Consider the following 22,822-nt stretch of genomic DNA (forward strand, 5'->3'; position numbering starts at 1 on the left):
GATAGGTATGGAGACCCTGTGATGGGTATACTGGCCCTGGTTATGGGTGTACAGACCCTGGTGATGGGCACACAGACTCTGGTGATACGTTCTCTGACCCTGGTGATAGGTATGGAGACCCTGGTGATGGGTATACTGGCCCTGGTTATGGGTGTACAGACTCTGGTGATGGGCACACAGACTCTGGTGATACGTACTCTGACCCTGGTGATAGGTATGGAGACCCTGGTGATGGGTATACTGGCCCTGGTTATGGGTGTACAGACTCTGGTGATGGGCACACAGACTCTGGTGATACGTACTCTGACCCTGGAGACCATGATGATGGGTATACTGACCCTGGTTATGTGTATACAGACCCTGGTGATAGGTCATGGGTAGATCTACAAGGGGTCAGTGACCTGTTCACCCCTAATACCCCCCCCCCCCAACAAAATAGCTCCTGAGTAAAAAAAAAGGAAAATAGATTTCTTCTTTCTTCCCCTCCTAGTCTTGGATTTTTTATTTATTTTGGACTAAGGTGTTTGTAGAACCTGGTGAATGGAACAATGCACGAGATAATATTGGTTTACATAAAGTCTTTATACTAGCATACATGTATGTAATGAAACCATGATATTTTGTTCAGGCACCTAGCATCGTAGCAAAGTGGGTTGAGGGCAGACTCATCCAATCTTGCCTTGAAAAAAAACCCCAAATCAATTTAAATACTTTTTAAATAATTGAAAATCCTAATCCGTGGGAGTAGGGGGCTAAGTGTACCTTTAACTTCAATTTCACAGTTTATTTCCTCTCTTTCATTTCAAATTTTACATGGTCCCAAAATCATTGGGGGGGTGCAACTGTATCTTAATTTACTTTTTTATAAGTTAATTCAAGAAAAATATTTGCTGCGAGAAAACGTGTGCTGGAGGGGGGCAGTCCCGTCCCCCTGTCCCTGCCCCCATTCCAACCCCCAACCCCCCTCCGATGCTAAGTGCCTGTTGTTTTCCTGTAACATTGATTTTGATTGTTCTCTCAATTGTTTATTTAATTTTTTGGTGTAAAATCTAATGTACATAACATTTTTATCACTTCTGATCATATTTTTCATATAAAATTTTTTAAATTGCACATATATCAGTTCGAAGTTCCTCCAAATAGCTTTCGAATTTCCTCCCAATCGTTTACCGATCCCGATGGAAAGTTGGTTCACGCATGCGCACATCCTGGTTATAGTGCCTGGTTATAGGATATAAAAAGTACCCTATTCTATACCTCATGGACGGTAACCTTCAGACCAGGAAGTAATATCATACCTGCGGTTGCCAAGTTAGAGGGGTTTGTAATTATAGCACATTCTATTTACAAAGTACAAGTAAATAAGAAATGAGTATGATAATATTGGATTACATATAATCACCTTAGTTATGTCACATAAGGCATCAATAATATCGGTACACACACATAATATAACAGCAGTATAATATTAGTTTGGGGGGAAACTTGTGGGATCTTGTACATATGAGGAAAAAAAAGTACGTATTTCTTGAACTGACTTGTTTATTCATTAAACTGAACATAACTGCTGTTAAATATATTAAAATATAAAAAAAAACCCAGTAGGCCTAGATATAAGCAAGGGTCTTGCGTTTAAATTGTACACTCTCTCAGTAAGTCGATATACCCTATCTTTATCCCACCCTAACCCTGATGACACACAAATTAGCTATTTTGGCCGAAGGTTTTTGAGAAAAGTTTTTTTCAAAGATTTTTTCGATATAAAAAGGGTAAATATCATATATCTCGACCTCTCTTCCCATACATTTAACGGCTTATTGATAGAAATTCAGAGGCCTGCCAAACTGCACAGCTGCAGGCTTTGATTGAAAATTTTGTAATATGAAAGGAGGTCTTTCGCTGTACAATGTACATTTGCTGAGAAAAAGGTTGAACCTTTCACATTTAAATTAATAGCTTTGTCTCAAAATAGGGTATGCTAGCTAACATCCCTCTTAATGCAGAAACAGGTGCTTGTGGGCTTCATGCACGGATCTAGAGGGGTACTCTGGGAGGGTGGGGTCTGGAGCTCTCTTGGAAATTATAACTTCTTAAATTTACACACAGAGGTTAAAAGTTATGAAAAATGACTTGGACCCTTCCCCCTTCCCTTAGTAAATAGAATTATCCACCATCCCCGCCCCCTCGCAGGAAAAATTCCTGGATCCACACATACATACTTCATCCAGTAAAAGGTTCCAGAAAAGGTTGTAAATAGAGGTCGCTCATTTAGTCATATCAGAGCAAGAGTCGGCAGTTGTACGTAACAGTTTACTTAGCTTTTTGGAGTGAAAATAAATGGGGAATGGCTAAAAATCCTCATATAACGATCGAGATTTGAGCCTAATATCAGCGAAATGTTAAAAATTAGGCTGTCTAACGTTTATTCTATATTATGCACATATTAGATACCGATATATAAACATGATGATTCATTGTTTTAGAAAAAAAAACAAACCCATATTTTCAATCTTATCTTTTCCTGTATTTTTAATTACTGGATACATTCATAACATAATTAAATGTAAATGTTTTGAACTCATCTTCAAATTATAGTAAGGATATGAATCAAGCTAAATTATATGTTGTATAATTTATTGGCAATAAAGATCTAAGAATTGCTGTTCTCTTAATTTCAGAATTGTCCACAGTTGTGAAGAAACCGTTTGACCATGGACCCTGAGTACAGCCTCCAGGATGTGGTACGGTGTCATCTCTGTGAGACCCCGGTCCCCCCTCTACACTGTGTCATTTGTAACCTACATCTGTGTAAAGACTGTGAGGGGAAACATCTCTCTGATAAATCCAAACAACACAATGTGGTGCCATTCAAATATCGGGGATCTTTTCCTAAACATTGTCAAAAACATTCCACCAAAAGATGTGACCATTACTGTGAACAATGCAACATTCCTATTTGTGAACTCTGTGTTTCCTCAAAGGAACACCAAACTCATTATGTTGTGGACTTTTTTGAAAGTTTAAAAAACAAAACACAATTCTTAAAAAAAGATTTTCAAGATTTTGAAAAATTAATTCATCCTAAATATCAAGAGATTTTATCTAGCATTTCAGAGCAAAAGGCTTATCTGAGAGAAAACTCCCAGAAATTGACAACAGCAATCAACAAACATGGAGAGGACTTGCACAGAGAAATAGACACCATTATACAGAAACTGAAATCTTATCTTGATGAAATAGACTCCAAACACCTGGCTGTTCTAAACAAACAGGAAGATGAAATCACACGCACCATTTCTGAAATCACACAGACCATTGCTGATGTGAAGAAGTTACTGGACTCCAATGATGTCAGCGGTGTCTCTGCCTACAAATCCAGGAGTGATGAATTCAGAAGATTGCCTCCTAAACTCACAGTGGCCTTACCAAGTTTTACCCCTCAGATCAACAAAAAACAGCTTTATCAACAGTTTGGTTCTCTGTCAGCGTCATCTATCAAAACAGAAGAACATGGCTACACAATGGATTCTCCCCCGGACAGACAGCTCATTGATGTACCACGGATCATTACACAGATAAACACTGAGTATAGAAGATTATTCAGTGTGTCCTGTGTGGGTGAAGAACTGTGGACGTGTAGCTTTTATGACAACAAGATGAGACTCTACAATGCGCAAAGGGAACTAATGAAGTCAGTCCAAACCGAGTCAGGGAATGATCCATGTGACATAGCAGTGACAAGGGGTGGGGATCTAGTTTATACTGATTACACAGATAGAACTGTGAACATAGTGAAGAATACACAGATACAGACAGTGATCAGACTACAGGGGTGGGGACCTCGCGGTGTCTGTAGTACTTCCTCTGGTGACCTCCTGGTTGTCATGGTCAGTGATGATAATAAACAAACAAAAGTTGTGTGTTACTCTGGCTCCACAGAGAAACAAAGTATTCAGTACGATGACAAAGGACGACCTCTCTATTCATTTGTTGGATATAAATACATCAGCGAGAACAGGAACCTAGATATCTGTTTGTCAGACTGTGAGGCCCATGCAGTAGTGGTGGTCAACCAGGCCGGGAAACTCCAGTTTACCTACACTGGTCCTCCCTCTACTACCAAGGGATCATTCTATCCACGCGGCATCACAACAGACAGCCAGGGTCGGATCCTGACAGCAGACTATACCAACCACCTTATCCACATCCTGGATCAGGACGGACAGTTCCTCCGCTACATTGACAACTGTCATTTACAGAATCCATATGGTTTATGTGTGGACATCAGAGACAACCTCTTTGTGGCTGAACACATCACAGGTAAAGTGAAGAAAATACAATATAACATGTAAATAAACAATACATGTGACAATACACAAACATAAGATGATGTGTAATTACATTTAGATAGACTCCGTATATGTATTCATGAAGCACTGTTATTGAATGAAACTGTTTGTTTGTCATGTAAGCAAATTATATGTTGACATTTTGTGTACATGTTTATTGATTCCACGTAAAGAATTGTTCTACATAGGGATGTTTTTTAGTTTAAATAAGTCCAGAGGGCTCTAATACAACACAGTTCAGTTTTATATACGATGAATTTTACTAACAAAACATTGATGCATAATGTGCATGATGGCTTCATTTGTTATTGACTTCATATTGAGTAGTCGACAAAGAAAACTCGTGTTGACATCCATTGTTCTACATTTGATGTATCCTTTTATGATTTTACATGATTACCGTATTTAGATATTACTGGTAAATTATGTTGATGCACTACTCATAACATATTGAGTTTAATAAAACAACCACTGTACATTTGTTTATCTGAATTATATCCTTTATGTTCAATTATTTGATTTTATGGATGAAAGAATGTCAGATCAACAGTTGTGAATTTTTGCATTTTTCAAATTTTCAAATTTGTTTTGATTAATGCATATAAGTATTAGTTCAGTCACTCAAAGGTCACCGGTTCAAGCCCTGCTGTGGTCACTCGATTTAGTGGGACCATGTGTCCTTAGATAGACAAGGACCTTTATCTTTATTGTCAACACCCACACAACTGTAATGAGTTCCGGATTAAAAAATATGCCAGGGAATAACCTCTAATTGGACCGAGGTCCCATACAGGGGGAGTCAATGACCCTCATCTGCTTAGCAAACACCTGTGGAATTAGCACCAAACATACCGGTACACACCTTAAGATTTGGAGAACCTGGGGTCAGAGTTTACGAAGCCACCTGTCCTTGACATGCAGCAGGTGGTGGAGGACTCCACAACCAGGACCCCCCTCATATTTGTCCTGTCCCCAGGAGTGGTCAGTATAGGACTGTGGTCTCTTTGATTGTATTCTTCCAAATTTTGAAACAGTGTTTTAAAAATACTTAAAAGTGTAATAATTTTATTAGAAAGGATCATTACAAATGTTTACTATGTTATTTATTTCATTGCATCCTTAAATAGTTTTTTAAACTCTTTCACATCTTATTTACGATTTCTCTAGGGTGCGTTGTCTCCAAGAGGAAATGTACCTGTATGTATCTGGGATCAGAGGAGGGGGTAAAGTTATGTCACCCCTAAAACGAGATCCTGCCAAGATGTCAAAATTCTATTAGTATATTATCCTTTTATAAGTACCGCATAGAAGAGAGACTAGTTTTTAACTTTCATACTAATATTATATACATGTAATGACAACTTTTTTTCCCTACCAAAATTTTGCATATCAATTATCAATTATTCAGTTAAAGATGTGTCTTATCCTACAAAATGTTTCAAATATAAAATAAAAAATTGGACTAATTGAGAGTTTTTTCGTTTAATGTTAGGACAAACTAAAGCCATCGTTAGCCAAGATGTTCTCTGTGATGCAGAAGTCTGTATCGGAGTACTCCAAGAGGATGTTGGCGGAGCTCCGCAGACATAACTACGTCACTCCAACCAACTATCTGGAACTGGTGTCTGGATACAAGAAGTATACAATTTATTCTCGTCATAAATCTCATATTGAATTTGTGAAACATGTGTGCAATTGTGAAGTAATTGGCAAAATGTAGTGAAACTGTAAATTTCCAGTTGTCAGAGTATTTCCAGTGACAGGGATCAGTAGACGTGAAGTTTTCTCTTTGATGCTTATTAAAAATTAAAGAATCATTTTACAAAAAGGTTTATGTTTTGTTTTGATGTGATTTCTTAGACTGCTGTTTGACAAGAAGAACGAGTTGGGAGGAGCAGCCGACAAACTGAGGAACAGTCTGAGTAAGATAGACGACACGAGACAGAAAGTGGAGAAGATGTCGATCGAGCTGGAGGACGCGAAGACGAAGGTGGCCCAGTTCCAGAAGCAGTGTGACGAGTAACTGGTGATCATTGTACAGCAGAAACGAGAGGCCGACGAACAACAGAAGGTAATGGGGGCTAAATAACTGTCGGGTGTCATAGTGTAGATTTTAAAGAAAAAGGCTTTAACATTCAAAGAAAGAAATTTAATTTAAGTAGTAAATCAATACATTCATAAATATTGACGTCAGTAATTTCCTCTCTGCATTTATTGTGGAGGCACCTCTCCACCAAAAAATGACTAATATGTGAACAGTATGATTTTAAGTAGGAAATACAAAAAGAATAAATAAGTCCCTCTTTAAGATTATGTCAACAACTTGATAAAAAAGTCTTTTGAATTTGTCTTTCAGTCTGTGGCTCAGAAGGGAGAAAGGATTGCAGAGGAAGAGACCAAGTGTCAACACATGGCCGATCTGGCTCAGCACGATTTTGCGAAGCCCTGCCCGCTCTACAGTAAGCCATTGCTGTAAGGAACAATCTCTGCTTTGACTTGTTTAGTTTAAGTGAATCGCTCTTTTCTGAGGTGAACAAAGAGGTTATATAAGCAATGTGTTGTTCAATTTTCCAGGCTCTAGAGCATGCAAGGAACAGTCTTTGTGTTAAATACACCAATTAACTTCTCTTTCTCTGAAGTGTATTAAGATCACTTACTCTAGTGAATAAAGAACTGAATCAATAATGTTTCCAGGCTATTGAGTCATTGAACAAGAAGGACATGACAGAGATTAAGTCGTACGGACGTCCGCCCTTGCTGGTAGAGAAGGTGATGGAGGCCGTGATGATTCTGAGGGGCAGCGAGCCGACCTGGGCCGAGGCCAACAGACAGCTGGGTCAGTACTCTACAAAGCTATACACAAATAATTCTGTACAATAAATATAATATATTTTTATGTATAGGGAAGCTAAAAGACAGCTTGGTCAGTGAATGAATTAACTCACAGCCCCCAAAATGCTTGTAATACAATGATTGTAATGTATAGAAAGGCCACGAGACAGCTTAATTACGCGGGCATGTTAAGGCTTCCCGATGGCTTTTACAGCGATGTGTAGAAAGTCACTTGTCTGTACTTCATACGATATGACGTCATAATTAACTTTGACGTCACGATCTGCATTCCTGTCGATAGTTCTCAGGGAATGTTTCTTAACGTTAAAAGTGAATTATATCAAACCACTATAAAACCGCATGTTTCCTTTACATAGATGATGCCGTTAATGCTGGACGTATAGAATTCATTCATATTAAAAACCAGTATCAAATAATCAGCAGTTTTAAAGCTTCGTTTTAAGTGTAGCAGGTCAGTGCCGTATAGGTTTTTATCAGTACTTCGCGTTGTGTTTATTTTTGTTTTGAGACTGAATTTGACCTCTACATTAAGAATTAAACTTTACTAAAGTATAAATAAGGTATGAAAACGACTTTACTCTCACTATAGATAAACCAGATATAATAAACCAAACTCAAAGTAAATGAAAACCAAGATTAACAACCCTTTATAAAGTTATTATAACAAAATAGGAACACAAGGCAATAGCATAAACTTAAAATCCCCCAACCTTAAAACCTAACTTTAACAGGGACCTTAAATAGACAGACGAGACGGGTCGGGACTCAGGAGAAAAGTTGCTAGCGAAACCAGCTGTCTCCTTCCCCCTCTCTGCTTCAGGAGAAAAGTAGCTAGCGAAACCAGCCGTCTCCTTCGTCAAATAAGGACTTACACGGCTTTTTATATGGGACAGAACAATAGACAAATGTCATTAAAGTTATTGGCTATCGTATAAAGTGGGCGTTACCAAAGTAATAGAATAAATCACATCGGGATCGGAATGCGAACAATAATAAATAGAAACGAAATCCCGATCTACCACATAAGTAAAAGACTATTTATAAACTAGTGGTTTGGAGACTCTCCCTGCTACGTGTAAACAACCGAATGAAGAAATGTTAATGCATGTAGAACGAGCTTGGTGCAGGTGAAAAATCAACACAATTTTAGAATATTTTACGTAAACTTGGTAGAGAATATAAGTACCTATGTGAATTGTGCTTGGGAAACCCACGGATTTACCCCAATTTTTTGTAAATCGTTTTTAATTAGTGAAAATGTGCATTATTTTGATGATTTTGTGGAATGTTTCAACAATATCTTCCATAAACGAAATATCCATTTCTTTCCCAAGCAAGAACTTCAAAGTATATGACCTAACAAAGGATTTTCCTAAAAAATATCTATGATTTAATGTTATTAATCACCTGCGCCGATGCGATTTAATTAGATCATTTGCAATATTAGGATTCACCCGTCACGTGATTACAAAGAACATATGACGTCACAAAAATGCATCAAATATAATGTTTAACATCGGTGTCAATAAATGTAATGTAGATTTTAAGAAATACTCCCGGTCAAAGTATTTTTGCAATGATTAAAATAATATCGTTTTCCAGCCGTATTTTAGCATCAGGACGCCTTAACATTGCTGCGTAGTCAGTGCTCAAACAATTTCGTTACAAAGCCGGATTAAACAGTTTACCTTAGATAGATTTTTTCTGTCAGTTATTAAAATCTATTCAGTAAGCATCTTTCTTAACCTAATGAACAACTTGAAAGTGATGTTATTTCAATAAGTGTTGTCCTATCCTTCTCTATTTCCTTTCCTTCATGTGACCTATCTCCAGCCAATAGAATTCTTCGTACCATATGAAGATTGATGAAACAGATTTTAATATCCAGTTTATTCAAAAAGTTGCAATGATTGAATATCTTTTTTATAATTATACAGGAGAGTCTACCTTCATCAAGCAGTTGATGAACTTTGACAAGGACAACATTTCGGACCGTGTGCTGAAGAAGATTGGGAGTTACTGCTCCCAGTCAGACTTCCAGCCGGACATCATCGGGCGTTTGTCTGGGGCCGCTAAGTCACTGTGTATGTGGGTCAGGGCCATGGAGGTGTATGGACGTGTTTACAGAGTAGTGGAGCCCAAGAAACAGAGACTGAATGCCGCCATGTCACAGCTCAAGGAGAAACAGGACGCCCTGGCCGACGCTAAAGCCAAGCTCGCTGAAGTAAAGTGAAAGTGTGTGTCAGATGCGTGATGTATATTGGCATAGAAACAGGAAGACAGTATATTGCTGGAGATTTAGAATGACTATTATTGCATACTATTACAAACTGCATGGCATGCATGTGGCTGAACCGACTATCTATGTCAAATCTTTATGAAAGGAATTTGAATTATTAACAGGTTGAAGCTAAGATGGCTGAGTTGAAGCAGCAGTATGACGAGAAGCTTGCTCAGAAGGAGGAGCTCAAGAGGAAGGCTGAGTACACTGAGCTCATGTTGGAACGAGCCACCAAACTCATGTCTGGACTCGCCGGCGAGAAGGAGCGCTGGCAGGAGACTGTCAAGGTAACGCCACTAGTAGTCTGTCTACCATTCTGTGTACCACTGTATACCACTGTATATACTGGTGGATCTGTTTCAATGATCTGTTGCTAACTATATGTATCAGTTTATCAATCAATCTACCAGTCTATCTATCTACCATTGTATTAACTGGTCTGTGACTAACTATATGTACATGTATCAGTTTATCAATCAATCTACCAGTCTATCTATCTACCATTGTATTAACTGGTCTGTGACTAACTATATGTATCAGTTTATCAATCAATCTACCAGTCTATCTATCTACCATTGTATCCACTGGTCTGTGACTAACTATATGTATCAGTTTATCAATCAATCTACCAGTCTATCTATCTATCATTGTATTAACTGGTCTGTGACTAACTATATGTATCAGTTTATCAATCAATCTACCAGTCTATCTATATACCATTGTATCCACTGGTCTGTGACTAACTATATGTATCAGTTTATCAATCAATCTACCAGTCTATCTATATACCATTGTATCCACTGGTCTGTGACTAACTATATGTATCAGTTTATCAATCAATCTACCAGTCTATCTATATACCATTGTATCCACTGGTCTGTGACTAACTATATGTATCAGTTTATCAATCAATCTACCAGTCTATCTATCTATCATTGTATTAACTGGTCTGTGACTAACTATATGTATCAGTTTATCAATCAATCTACCAGTCTATCTATCTATCATTGAATCAACTGGTCTGTGACTAACTATATTTATCAGTTTATCAATCAATCTACCAGGCTATCTATCTACCATTGTATCAACTGGTCTGTGACTAACTATATGTATCAGTTTATCAATCAATCTACCAGTCTATCTATCTACCATTGTATCAACTGGTCTGTGACTAACTATATGTATCAGTTTATCAATTAATCTACCAGTCTATCTATCTACCATTGTAATCAACTGGTCTGCCTTACTATGTACCACTGTCTTCTTTAAGCTTATGTCATTTGTAGGTTTAATATATAGAAGGTTATGTTGATATATTTTGTACCTTAACTAATCTGGAATTTGTATAACTCTTTAGGATCTGGAGGAGAGAATGGGCTACCTCTCTGGAGACTGCCTAATGGCCGCTGCCTTCATGTCCTACATGGGGCCCTTCTTGTCCAACTACAGAGACGAACTGGTCCAGAAGAAGTGGATTGAGGAGGTACTGTGTGAAAATTGTAAACAGTGAATTCAAGATCTGGATGAAGCTGATTTGAGGACATTTTTGTCAACATTTATGGAAATTTGACTTAAATTTTTGTGTTAAGTGTTTATTGATGATAATTGTTTTCATATGAAGGTTGCAATTAAATGCATAGAACTTTGAGGCAGGTTTAACCTGGTTTTGAACCTGCTAGTCCTATATTTTGCATTTTACAATGATAGAATTGTTGTAATTGACAGGTTCGTAAGCTGGGAATTCCCTGTGCACCAAACTTCAATTTCTGTGAGTTCATGGCCAAGCCGACCCAGGTCAGGGACTGGAACATCCAGGGGTTGCCTAGCGATGCCTTCTCCACGGAGAATGGAGTCATCGTGACCTCATCCAATCGGTGGCCCCTGATGGTGGACCCACAAGGTCGGGCCATCAAGTGGATCAAGAACATGGAGGCCTCACGAGTAAGTCAGCTCTCTCTCTGAAAGCATGTACTGTAAAAATCTTATCAGTATTTGAATCATTCCTGGTATACTTTGGTAAACCATAACATTTCTGTGTTAACTTTACTTTCAATTTGTTTTCTTGTTCATATGATTATTAACACTCTTCACAATGATTAAATGACTAGTGTAAACAACTATGTTTACAATTGCATATTATCTATTATAACATTCTGATTTTAGTCTTTTGTCTGTTCACCTGATCATAATATTTAACTTTTCTCTCAAGAACTAATTTGTTTGATCCATTGTGCTGATCACTTGCTATTCTGTGTCTGTCTAGGGCCTCAAAGTGATAGACTTGCAGCAGTCGGATTACATGAGGACTCTGGAGTCCGCCATCCAGTTTGGTCTGCCAGTCGTCTTGCAGAACGTACAGGAAAAACTGGATCCTTCCCTGGATCCAGTGCTGAACAATTCTCTGATGAGGATAGGTAGGGAACTCAAAAACGTATCAAACAAGTCTCTGATGAGAATAGGTAGGGAACTCAAAAACTTGTTAAACAAGTCTCTGATGAGAATAGGTAGGGAACTCAAAAACTTGTTAAACAAGTCTCTGATGAAAATAAGTAGGGACCTCAATAACTTCTCAAACAAGTCACTGATGAGAATAGGTAGGACCTCAATAACTTATAAAACAGGATCTCCTTATACAAGTCACTGATAAGTAGGGCCCTCCTTATCTTGCACAAGTCACTGATGGGAATAGATAGGTCCTTCCTATACAAGTCACATAGGAATAGGTAGGAACATCATACAAGTCATTGGTGAGAAAAGATTTGGACCTCCTTAACTTATACAAGTGTCTGAGGAATATTTGAAGGGACCTTTTGAACTTAATTGTATTACTGATTAAAATAAGTATGGACCTCATTGTACAAGTCAGAATAGGTTGAAACCTCCATGAACAAGTCACTGATGAGTAAATATATTGATCTCCCAATTCAAGTCGCTGATAAAGATGGGTAAGGACCTCACGATATGAGTCACTGATAAAATAGTTAGGAACCTCCTTATAGGAGTCACTGGTCAAAATAATTAGAGACTTCAATAGTTTTAGATAGTTATTCTGTACTTAAGGCACTTAAGAAGCTATAAACTGATAAGATGAGAATTTTCCTACCATTGGAGCTATATTTCTATACTATTTGAATTTTTTCTGAGTTGAGAATTTGTTTGTTTGTATGTTTGTAGGTGGAGCTTACATGATAAAGCTGGGAGACAAAGAGATTGAGTACAACCCAGAGTTCCGATTCTACATCACCACTAAGCTGAGTAACCCCCACTACACGCCCGAGATCTCCACCAAGTCCACCATTGTCAACTTTGCTGTCAAAGAGCAAGGTACTGTCTCTCTCTGTCTCTCTCTGTCTATTTGTCTAGTAATATTGTCTGTGTTTGATTGATTGTACAGTGAGGAATATGGATGATGTATTGTAATATTGTCTGTGTTTGATTCCACACTAAGGTAAGGTGTCTTGATTAATTTACAATAAGGAATTAGATGGTGTAATGTACCCGGTACATGTAATTTATCCACGAGATAAAGTGTACATAATTTATCCACGAGATAATGCGTACATACATGTAATTTATCCATGAGATAATGCGTACATACATGTAATTTATCAATGAGATAAAGTGTACGTAGTGATTTTATGCACTGAAAATTGGATTTTATAAAATGTATGATGAAAAAAAATCTGTACATTTCTAATTGTCTTTAGATGTGATTTCAATTTAATTTGATAGAGATTCTGTAGCATTAATTTTGTTTTCTGCCTGCAGGGCTACAGACCGTCTGCTCAGAGAGCGTCCATCTTGTTCTTTGTCCTGAATGACATGGGCCGCATAGATCCCATGTACCAGTTCTCTCTTGATGCCTACATAGAACTGTTCATCATGTCCATTGAGAAGAGTCAGAGGAGTTCCAAACTGGAGGAGAGAATTCAGAACCTGAATGAGTACCACACCTACGCTGTTTACAGGTAACGCTACATGTCTCTACCCATGATGCCATTTTTTTTCCCATGATGCCATGTTTGTCTACCCATCATGCCATGTTTCTCTTCCCATCATGCCATGTTTCTCTACCCATCATGCAATGTTTCATTACCTATCATGCCATGTTTCTCTACACATCAAGTCACACTTCTTTTACCCATCGTGCCTAATGCTTTACTTTAAGTTTTTTTCCCATGGAAGCTTTTTTTATATACCGGTAATAGCTTATTTGATTTGCTATCTGTCAATGATGGTGCCAAATTTTAGAATTAGTCTTAAAAAGTGACAAATATTTTTTGGTACGTTTATTGTTACAACAAAATTTAAGATATATTTTCCTATTTATTGCTTCATAATGAATTAGAATGCAAAAAAAACATTGGACAATAAATTGTGATAATTGTGTGATATAGGTACACCTGTCGCGGTCTGTTTGAGCGACACAAGCTGCTCTTCTCCTTCCAAATGTGCGCCAAGATCCTGGAGGCAGCCAGCAAAATCAACATGGACGAGTACAACTTCTTCCTGCGTGGAGGAGTGGTCAGTATCCAAGAGTATTATTGAAAAATGTGTTTGTTGTAAAATAATTTTGGGAACTTCAAGAGAGATTTTCGTGGGTTCAGTATTAAGCATTTTGGTCATATGATGTTAATGCAGTGTTTCTAGGTCACTGTTTGACCCCTGACCTCTGACTCTGTCCCCAGGTACTGGACCGTGAGAACCAGATGGACAACCCGTGCTCGGGATGGCTGGGAGACGTGGCCTGGGACAACATCACAGAGCTGGAGAAGCTGACCAACTTCCACGGCATCATCACCTCCTTCGAGCAGTACCCCCGTGACTGGAACATCTGGTACACTGCGGCCCAGCCAGAGACCGCCCCCCTACCAGGTCTGTACTGTTTGTAGTCACTGTTAGGAATGGTAGGTACTGGTTCTATATAATAAGTTACTGTAACAGCCTTATACAGGGATGACATTTGAAAAGCAATTTATATTCTCTGCATAAGCAGTTTACAAGGCATATACGAAAACTTAAAGTTGTATATGATATATCTTGCATAAGTGTGAGATCTCAATAATCCTTGCACCTGGAAGTAAGAATATTATTATTGTACAAGTGGCACTGTGATCCTCTAGATTCAATTTCTAGATATGGAAGTTAGAGAAATTAAGCCTTTCCTCTATGAATGTTTATAAAGTAACAGGTGATGTAATTAGTCTCTTTACCTCTGTCTTTAATCACAGGTGAATGGGACAATGCGTGTAAAGAGCTACAGAGGATGTTACTGGTCCGTTCCCTGCGTCCTGACCGAGTCTCCTTCTGTGCCACCTCCTTCATCATCAACAACCTGGGGTCAAAGTTCACAGAGCCACCTGTCCTTGACATGCAGCAGGTGGTGGAGGACTCCACAACTAGGACACCCCTCATATTTGTCCTGTCCCCAGGAGTGGTCAGTATCTGTCCTGGGCTGTAGGATATTCTTGTAACAAAGTGTTACATTGAAAGTATAAGGGATTTTACAAAATTAACAATTCTATACTCAATAACCTGGTTATTTATTTGTATTTGTACAGGACCCTACAAGTTCCCTGATCCAGCGGTCTGAGTCCAGTGGGATGGCCCAGAGGTTCTATTCCCTCTCCCTGGGGCAAGGACAGGCTCCCATAGCAACCAGGATGATCAAACAGGGCGTGAGAGAGGTAGGACCATTTTGTGTGTCATTTTTCCAAAACCTTTTTTGGGTCGCAACATCTGGGTAATTTTGGCCATCTGTCATATGACTGTTAGTTCAATATGGGTTACTGTTTCACTTGTCTGATTGTTTCAGGGTAACTGGGTGTTCCTGGCCAACTGTCATCTGTCGCTGAGTTGGATGCCCCAGCTGGACAAGTTGGTGGAGCAGCTACAGGTGGAGGACCCCCACCCAGAGTTCCGCCTGTGGCTCAGTAGCAGCCCCCACCCCGACTTCCCCATCTCCATCCTACAGACCGGCATCAAAATGACCACAGAACCACCAAAGGTAAAACAAACAAAAGTCTTTGGTGGGGAGGGGCAATAAATAGAGATGATTACAGAACCACCAAATGCAAAGCAATCAAAACTCTAAAGAGGGGAGGGGCAATACAATTTTAATAAAGAGGATTGCAAAACCACAAAAGGTAAAGCATTCAAAAGTTTGGGAAGGGGAGGGGCAAACAAAAACCACTGATGGTAGGGCAATGAAAAGTCTTGGGTGGGGAAGGGCAATAAATAAAGATGATTACAGAGCCACAAAAGGTAAAGCAATCAAAACATTAGAGTCGGGAGGGGCAAAAAAGTTACCAGAAATCTAGGGAGGGGCAAACAACAACTCACCATAGGTAGGGCAATGAAAAGTCTTGGGGAAGACTGTCAATCAAAATTGATCAGGCAAGAAAGATTAGTGGGTGGGTGATAATTTCTCGGCAAGCTGATCTAAGTCTAAATATTTGTCTTACAAAAATTTTCATAGTTGGTTAGACAAATAATGAATGTTGGCTTAAAAATACAATTATAATGTATGCCATGTACAAAAATTATAAAAAATCAATTAAATGTTTTTGTTACAGGGACTGAAGGCCAACATGAAGCGTCTGTACAACCTTATCACGGAGCCTCAGTTCCAGCGCTGCACCAAACAGGACAAGTACAGGAAGCTGCTCTTCTCGCTCTGCTTCTTCCACTCTGTGCTGCTCGAGCGACGTAAGTTCCTGATGCTTGGATGGAACATCGCCTACGAGTTCAACGATTCAGACTTTGAGGTATAGAAAGGGGACCACTTTTCTGAATTGGTTTATAACTCCAAATATTTTCTTGTCGTTGTATTTGTTGCCATTTTTGTTGGATTTGACAAAATTAACAAAGGTCCTATACTAACTACTGATTGTTGACAATATTGCCCAGGTATCGGAGAGCATTCTGAGTATTTACCTGGACGAGTATGAGGAAACCCCATGGGAGGCCCTGAAATACCTGATTGCTGGAATCAGCTACGGTGGTCACGTCACGGATGACTGGGATCGGCGACTGTTGATGACTTACGTCTCCGATTTGTTCCAAGACCAGGTCCTCAGTGTGCCTTTCTACAAGTAGGTTATATCTACTTTAAGACTGCTCTGATACTAGTATTAATGGATCTTTATCTCTGTCTGTTAATTCTAGATAAATATTTTCGCTTTTTGTATGAAATAATAAGATGAAGATAGATTTCAATTTTATTTCGTTAATATTAAGATTTTTGATGGAACAGGACTAAAAATCAAAAGAATTTTCCCAGTGTTACTTCTTAAAAAAAAGAAGTATAAAACTGTTGAATAATTTAAGAATTTCTTAAGTAATATATAATTAAACCAAAGTACTGGTAAAAAGTCATTTATTTGTTTTATTTATTCTTATCCAGAGTGTCCTCTGTGCCGACGTACTACGTGCCCAAGGACGGCCCCCTGTCCTCCTACAAGGAGTATGTCAGCATGCTGCCCAATGTGGACCCCCCAGAGGCGTTCGGTCAGCACCCCAATGCGGACATCCAGTCCCAGATTCAGGAGACCAGGATGTTGTTCAACACGCTGCTGTCCCTACAGCCCCAGATCTCTGCTGCCAGCGGGTCAGGTTTAGATTTGAGGAAAAATGCAAGGATAAGGCCATTGTCAGACTTTAACCTACACTATATATGTTAAATCAATGACACTGTTTGACATGTATTTCTGATTGCTTCCTATGTATTACTACAGGTCCTAGATCTAGCAGCCAACATCTTCAAAGAGAACATCGACTACGACAACACGGCTAAAATCCTGTCTGTCGATCCGTCACCATTGAATGTGGTGCTGCTTCAAGAGGTGGGTGTTACACATGTGACGTCTGTCTGTCTGTCCATCTGTCAATCTATTTGTGTTTCTTTTGATATCTTACTGTCTCTCTAGCTCCATCACTCTCTCTTTCTCTTTCTTTGTATGTCTTTCTCTTTCTCTCTCTCCTTATTGCTGAGTAAACTAACTGACTCTGTGCAGATTTAATAGAACAATGCCCTGATTGAGGAGATTCTCTCTCTCTTTCTCTCTCAACCCTTAAATCTATAACTGACTTTGTGTAACTTACCTCACTACACCTACACTAATAATTTTTAAGACACTACGTCACAAAATGGCGATTTAAATGTTTTGTTAAACTGTTTATATATTTCGATTGGGTTATATATCGTCGTAGCTCAGTGGATAAAGTATTGGGCTTCAGAACCGCAGATCATGAGTTCGAATACACATGGCGCTTTCATTCATGTTAACTGAATTAAATTTTGGAAAATGTAATTATTTAATCCAAAATTGCACACAATTAGACTTGAATACTTCTTATCCATTATGATATCTATCATAATCAAGTAATTTCCCGCTGATTTGAGAAAATATTTCACAATGTAGTGAGCCACCTTAATACATGTATACTAATACAGTGATACAATGCCCTGATGGAGATTCTCTCTCTCTCCTTGAATCTAAAAGTTAACTGACTGTGACTTTGTTTTATATACAGATTCAGCGGTACAATGCCCTGATGGAGGAGATTCGTCGCTCGCTGACCGACCTGGAGAAAGGTATCCAGGGTCTGGTGGTGATGACTGTGGAACTGGAGAACATATTCCAGTGTATCTTTGACGGCAATGTCCCCCCGTCCTGGTTAAGGGTACGTCCTCTCTCTACAACATTCAGTGTTACATTTACACTGTCAAACAGTTCAAAGTGTGTCAATTATAAAGACTTCTTGGATGTTGAATAAAATAATTTGTTAGTTGATACCCCCCTAATGGTATTGTTTGTAGACTTACATGTACCCCTTACAGAAGACCCCGTTTGTCAAGTTACAATCAACAGCATTGAGTCTCTATTTGTCCCATATTTGATGTATTACATGTTTTGTAGGCGTACCCCTCACTGAAGCCCTTGGCGGTCTGGACCAGAGACCTGGTACAGAGAGTGGAGCAGTTTGAGAAGTGGGCCCTGACCGCCCACCCCCCAACCATATTCTGGATGTCTGGGTTCACATTCCCCACGGGATTCCTGACCGCTGTTCTTCAGACCTCTGCTCGTATGAACAGCGTAAGTTGTACATTTCTATGTCACTGTTGTAGGAATCAATGAAAGCTTAGTTTTAAATAATTTTTATAAATAACATTATCTTATTATTCATTTGACATTGTGTGTTTTATAGGTATCCGTGGACTCGTTGTCGTGGGAATTCAGTGTGATGACGGTAGATGACTCCAACATTACCGGACCACCCAAGGTAACCCCCAATGTTTATATAAGTATATAGCATTAATTTAATTTAATTTTGTACATTTACAGTATTCATTATATGCTGTGCTTACACTACAATTATACAGTATTCGTCATAAAGGGCTTGTTTGACTTTCAGGACGGTGTGTACATCAAAGGCCTGTTCCTGCAGGGAGCGGGTTGGGAGAAGAAGAACTCTATTTTGGTGGAGGCTAACCCCATGCAGCTGGTGTGTCTGATGCCCACCATCCACTTCAAGCCCGTTGAAAACAAGAAGAAAGTTGCTAAAGGTTCGTCTCTCCAATGATTAAATACTGTAAATTCCTTATTAAACGCGAGGAATTAATATTTCAAACAGTGTTGAACTACAGGTGTATATGAAATTAAAACAAAAAAATAAGTGTTTGCAATTTAATATTCTCGCAATTTGATGCGAAACAGCAGAATCACGGAATTAAGTACACGCGTACTTGCGTGAAATAAAGACTGAATTTAATTACAGTATGCCAAAATTGATAATACATGTATCTGTAAAAATCAATCCATATACAGATTGACTATATCATGCTGTAGAGTCGTAATGACCAATGTTTTTTTGTGTCAACAGGAATGTACATGGCCCCCTGCTACTACTACCCCAACCGTGCGGGAGGCATGGGCAGACCCTCCTTTGTGGTGGCCGTGGAGCTTAAGGCGGGAGAGAAATCACCGGACCACTGGGTCAAGAGGGGAACCGCCCTGCTGATGAGTCTGGACTACTAACTCTGACAATAACATCTCCCTGTTATGAAATGGAGAGATCTTCCTTTCTGTTAAATTTGTCTTCTATTTTTGTGTGGGAAAAATAAATCTGAAAACATTGAATCCCTGAAGACTACCTAGTTCTGTGATCTCTAACTATCTGTGTGTAAAACTTCATCTCTAAGTGATTCTGTGTACTTACATGTATAACCCATGTAATGAGATTTCTGTGATATCCAAGATAGTTTAGAAGGATCCAAATACGAATATAATACTATATTGTCAAGACAAGAATCTTGTGTGACTTTTGATAGATCTGTGAATTGACTTGTACACCACTCACACTCAGCTGAGAAACCAGTGCTTTTATTTTTGTGATATCAATTATAATGAGGAATGATTGTGCAAATACTTCTATAATTATTTATATTGGTTTTCTGCAAGTTTGTACACCACACACAGCTGACAAAGCAGTGCTCTTATTTTTGTGATATCAACTATATTGATAATTGTGCAACTTGTTCTATGAATAGTTATAGGGTTTTTTTTGTGTGCATAAAAACTCATCTCTTTGTGTTGTTTCATCTATCATGGTATTAACATTCCATTGTTTTATTTTTGAACATTAATTTATTGAATCTATTAAACTTGTTGAATTATAAAGAATCTCATACTTTTGTTTCATTTTTCTGTAGAAGGTGACAATGTAATGACCTGGATTCTGACCAATCATATGATTTATGTGACAGCGTTTCTGACCACATCTGGTGACAGCTAGTACTGATAACCAATGTTGTATATATGTAACAGGTTGTGAAAAGTCAAGTCTCAACCAGGACTCGAACCCAGGGCCTCTGGCATACCGTGCCAGCGCTCTAACCACTGAGATGTAGAGACCCGATTATTGATTGAAAGTCACACACCTGTTAACCCTGTCACATACTCTCTGGTAGAAATTCGTCCTCGAATTTACGAGTAGAATTCTACGAGTTAGGGAAAAGTTGTGAAACGTGTTCCTAGGGAGTGACCTTGGGAATTGTACCTTGGGCGATATTTGTAACAGATTGTGGAAAGTCAAGTCTCAACCGCGACTCGAACCTCTGGCGTACCGTGCCATATATTTACATCTTTTTTAACAATTAAATAAATTGATCATTAAAAAAATAAAATTAACTACATCATTTTTAATGTACATGTCATAAGTACATTAGATAAAAGAAACAGAAAAATTATGACATATCGTCAATATTTTTTTGTGCATTCCGTGATTTTTAGCTCACCGAGCTGAAAGCTCAAGTGAGCTATTCTGATCACATTTTGTCTGTCGCCCGTCCGTCTGTCTGTCCGTCCGTCTGTCTGTAAACTTTTCACATTTTCAACATCTCAAGAACCACTGGGCCAATTTCAACCAAACTTGGCCCAAAGCATCCTTAGCCTAAGGGGATTCAAAGTTGTGAAAATTAAGGACCACGCCTATTTGTAAAGGGAGATAATTAGGAATTTATGATAATTTTCGAGAAATTTTCAAAAATCTTCTTCGCATGAACCATAAGACCAGGAAAGCTGAAACTTGTGTGAAAGCATCTTCAGGTAGTGTAGATTCAAAGTTGTGAAAATCATGACCCCCGGGGTAGGGTGGGGCCACAATGGGGGTTGAAGTTTAACATAGGAATATATAGAGTAAATCTTTAAAAATCTTCTTCTCAGAAACTAATCAGCCAGGAAAGCTGAAACTTGTGTGGAAGCATCCTCAGGTCGTGTAGATTCAAAGTTGTGAAAATCATGATCAGATAGTTTGTATTATGATTCCATTAAGCTGATTTTATCATACCTATTGTTCCTCAGGTGAGCGATGTGGCCCATGGGCCTCGTGTTCTAAATAGTTAGTTGAAGGTTTTGACCAATTGATAAACGGTGATTTCAGTCCTGTCAGTTTTTCCAGAGCTATAAACTACAATCAATTTCTGTAAAAAAATGGAAGGAATCATACTCGGTGGGGGTAAAAATATAAATATATGACGAGTTATATATTTTCTCTGCAATTTTGCTACCTATATCATATCCATCATCACCAAAAAAACCCCCAAAAAAAACATTTTATAGATTTTTAGCTCATCTGAGCTGAAAGCTCAAGTGAGCTTTTCTGATCACCCGTTGTCCGTCGTCCGTCTGTCCGTCCGTCTGTGTATTAACATTCCATTGTTTTATTTTTGAACATTAATTTATTGAATCTATTAAACTTGTTGAATTATAAAGAATCTCATACTTTTGTTTCATTTTTCTGTAGAAGGTGACAATGTAATGACCTGGATTCTGACCAATCATATGATTTATGTGACAGCGTTTCTGACCACATCTGGTGACAGCTAGTACCGATAACCAATGTTGTATATATGTAACAGGTTGTGAAAAGTCAAGTCTCAACCAGGACTCGAACCCAGGGCCTCTGGCATACCGTGCCAGCGCTCTAACCACTGAGATGTAGAGACCCGATTATTGATTGAAAGTCACACACCTGTTAACCCTGTCACATACTCTCTGGTAGAAATTCGTCCTCGAATTTACGAGTAGAATTCTACGAGTTAGGGAAAAGTTGTGAAACGTGTTCCTAGGGAGTGACCTTGGGAATTGTACCTTGGGCGATATTTGTAACAGATTGTGGAAAGTCAAGTCTCAACCGCGACTCGAACCTCTGGCGTACCGTGCCATATATTTACATCTTTTTTAACAATTAAATAAATTGATCATTAAAAAAATAAAATTAACTACATCATTTTTAATGTACATGTCATAAGTACATTAGATAAAAGAAACAGAAAAATTATGACATATCGTCAATATTTTTTTGTGCATTCCGTGATTTTTAGCTCACCGAGCTGAAAGCTCAAGTGAGCTATTCTGATCACATTTTGTCTGTCGCCCGTCCGTCTGTCTGTCCGTCCGTCTGTCTGTAAACTTTTCACATTTTCAACATCTCAAGAACCACTGGGCCAATTTCAACCAAACTTGGCCCAAAGCATCCTTAGCCTAAGGGGATTCAAAGTTGTGAAAATTAAGGACCACGCCTATTTGTAAAGGGAGATAATTAGGAATTTATGATAATTTTCGAGAAATTTTCAAAAATCTTCTTCGCATGAACCATAAGACCAGGAAAGCTGAAACTTGTGTGAAAGCATCTTCAGGTAGTGTAGATTCAAAGTTGTGAAAATCATGACCCCCGGGGTAGGGTGGGGCCACAATGGGGGTTGAAGTTTAACATAGGAATATATAGAGTAAATCTTTAAAAATCTTCTTCTCAGAAACTAATCAGCCAGGAAAGC

General features: G+C 38.6%; 5 protein-coding genes across 6 annotated transcripts; all 5 read left to right on the top strand.

Annotated features, from left to right (window-relative positions):
* Window positions 1-1,107: 1,107 nt before the first annotated feature.
* LOC117690515 (E3 ubiquitin-protein ligase TRIM71-like) lies at window positions 1,108-4,827 on the top strand. 2 transcript variants are annotated; one of them, XM_066069971.1, is made up of 2 exons: window positions 1,108-1,320; window positions 2,679-4,827. In XM_066069971.1, the coding sequence occupies exon 2, from the start codon at window positions 2,712-2,714 to the stop codon at window positions 4,350-4,352; it is 1,641 nt and encodes a 546-aa protein (XP_065926043.1). In that variant the 5' UTR covers window positions 1,108-1,320; window positions 2,679-2,711; the 3' UTR covers window positions 4,353-4,827. The 2 variants fall into 2 exon arrangements, with proteins under 2 accessions (XP_065926043.1, XP_065926044.1); XM_066069972.1 differs by lacking the exon at window positions 1,108-1,320 and adding an exon at window positions 1,462-1,517.
* Window positions 4,828-4,971: 144 nt separating this feature from the next.
* LOC136270950 (dynein axonemal heavy chain 2-like) lies at window positions 4,972-6,783 on the top strand. Its single transcript, XM_066069973.1, has 4 exons — window positions 4,972-5,330; window positions 5,517-5,987; window positions 6,210-6,420; window positions 6,706-6,783. The coding sequence occupies exons 2-3, from the start codon at window positions 5,869-5,871 to the stop codon at window positions 6,370-6,372; spliced, it is 282 nt and encodes a 93-aa protein (XP_065926045.1). The 5' UTR covers window positions 4,972-5,330; window positions 5,517-5,868; the 3' UTR covers window positions 6,373-6,420; window positions 6,706-6,783.
* A 241-nt stretch (window positions 6,784-7,024) lies between these two features.
* On the top strand, window positions 7,025-9,580 carry LOC136270883 (dynein axonemal heavy chain 2-like). Its single transcript, XM_066069781.1, has 2 exons — window positions 7,025-7,185; window positions 9,140-9,580. The coding sequence occupies exons 1-2, from the start codon at window positions 7,071-7,073 to the stop codon at window positions 9,433-9,435; spliced, it is 411 nt and encodes a 136-aa protein (XP_065925853.1). The 5' UTR covers window positions 7,025-7,070; the 3' UTR covers window positions 9,436-9,580.
* Window positions 9,581-9,602: 22 nt separating this feature from the next.
* LOC136270882 (dynein axonemal heavy chain 2-like) lies at window positions 9,603-12,926 on the top strand. The gene is made up of 5 exons (XM_066069780.1): window positions 9,603-9,770; window positions 10,841-10,966; window positions 11,209-11,424; window positions 11,747-11,897; window positions 12,658-12,926. Exons 1-5 carry the CDS (start codon window positions 9,618-9,620, stop codon window positions 12,867-12,869), a joined length of 858 nt encoding a protein of 285 aa, XP_065925852.1. The 5' UTR covers window positions 9,603-9,617; the 3' UTR covers window positions 12,870-12,926.
* LOC136271026 (dynein axonemal heavy chain 2-like) lies at window positions 12,886-19,593 on the top strand. Its single transcript, XM_066070095.1, has 16 exons — window positions 12,886-12,894; window positions 13,252-13,451; window positions 13,881-14,007; window positions 14,172-14,358; window positions 14,715-14,920; window positions 15,045-15,170; window positions 15,299-15,490; window positions 16,059-16,250; window positions 16,393-16,577; window positions 16,889-17,117; window positions 17,220-17,327; window positions 18,019-18,168; window positions 18,405-18,581; window positions 18,694-18,768; window positions 18,901-19,051; window positions 19,369-19,593. Exons 1-16 carry the CDS (start codon window positions 12,886-12,888, stop codon window positions 19,521-19,523), a joined length of 2,469 nt encoding a protein of 822 aa, XP_065926167.1. The 3' UTR covers window positions 19,524-19,593.
* The last annotated feature ends 3,229 nt before the right edge of the window (window positions 19,594-22,822 follow it).

This window comes from Magallana gigas, chromosome 8 (assembly GCF_963853765.1).
Source record: "Magallana gigas chromosome 8, xbMagGiga1.1, whole genome shotgun sequence".
Classification (NCBI taxonomy): domain Eukaryota; kingdom Metazoa; phylum Mollusca; class Bivalvia; order Ostreida; family Ostreidae; genus Magallana; species Magallana gigas.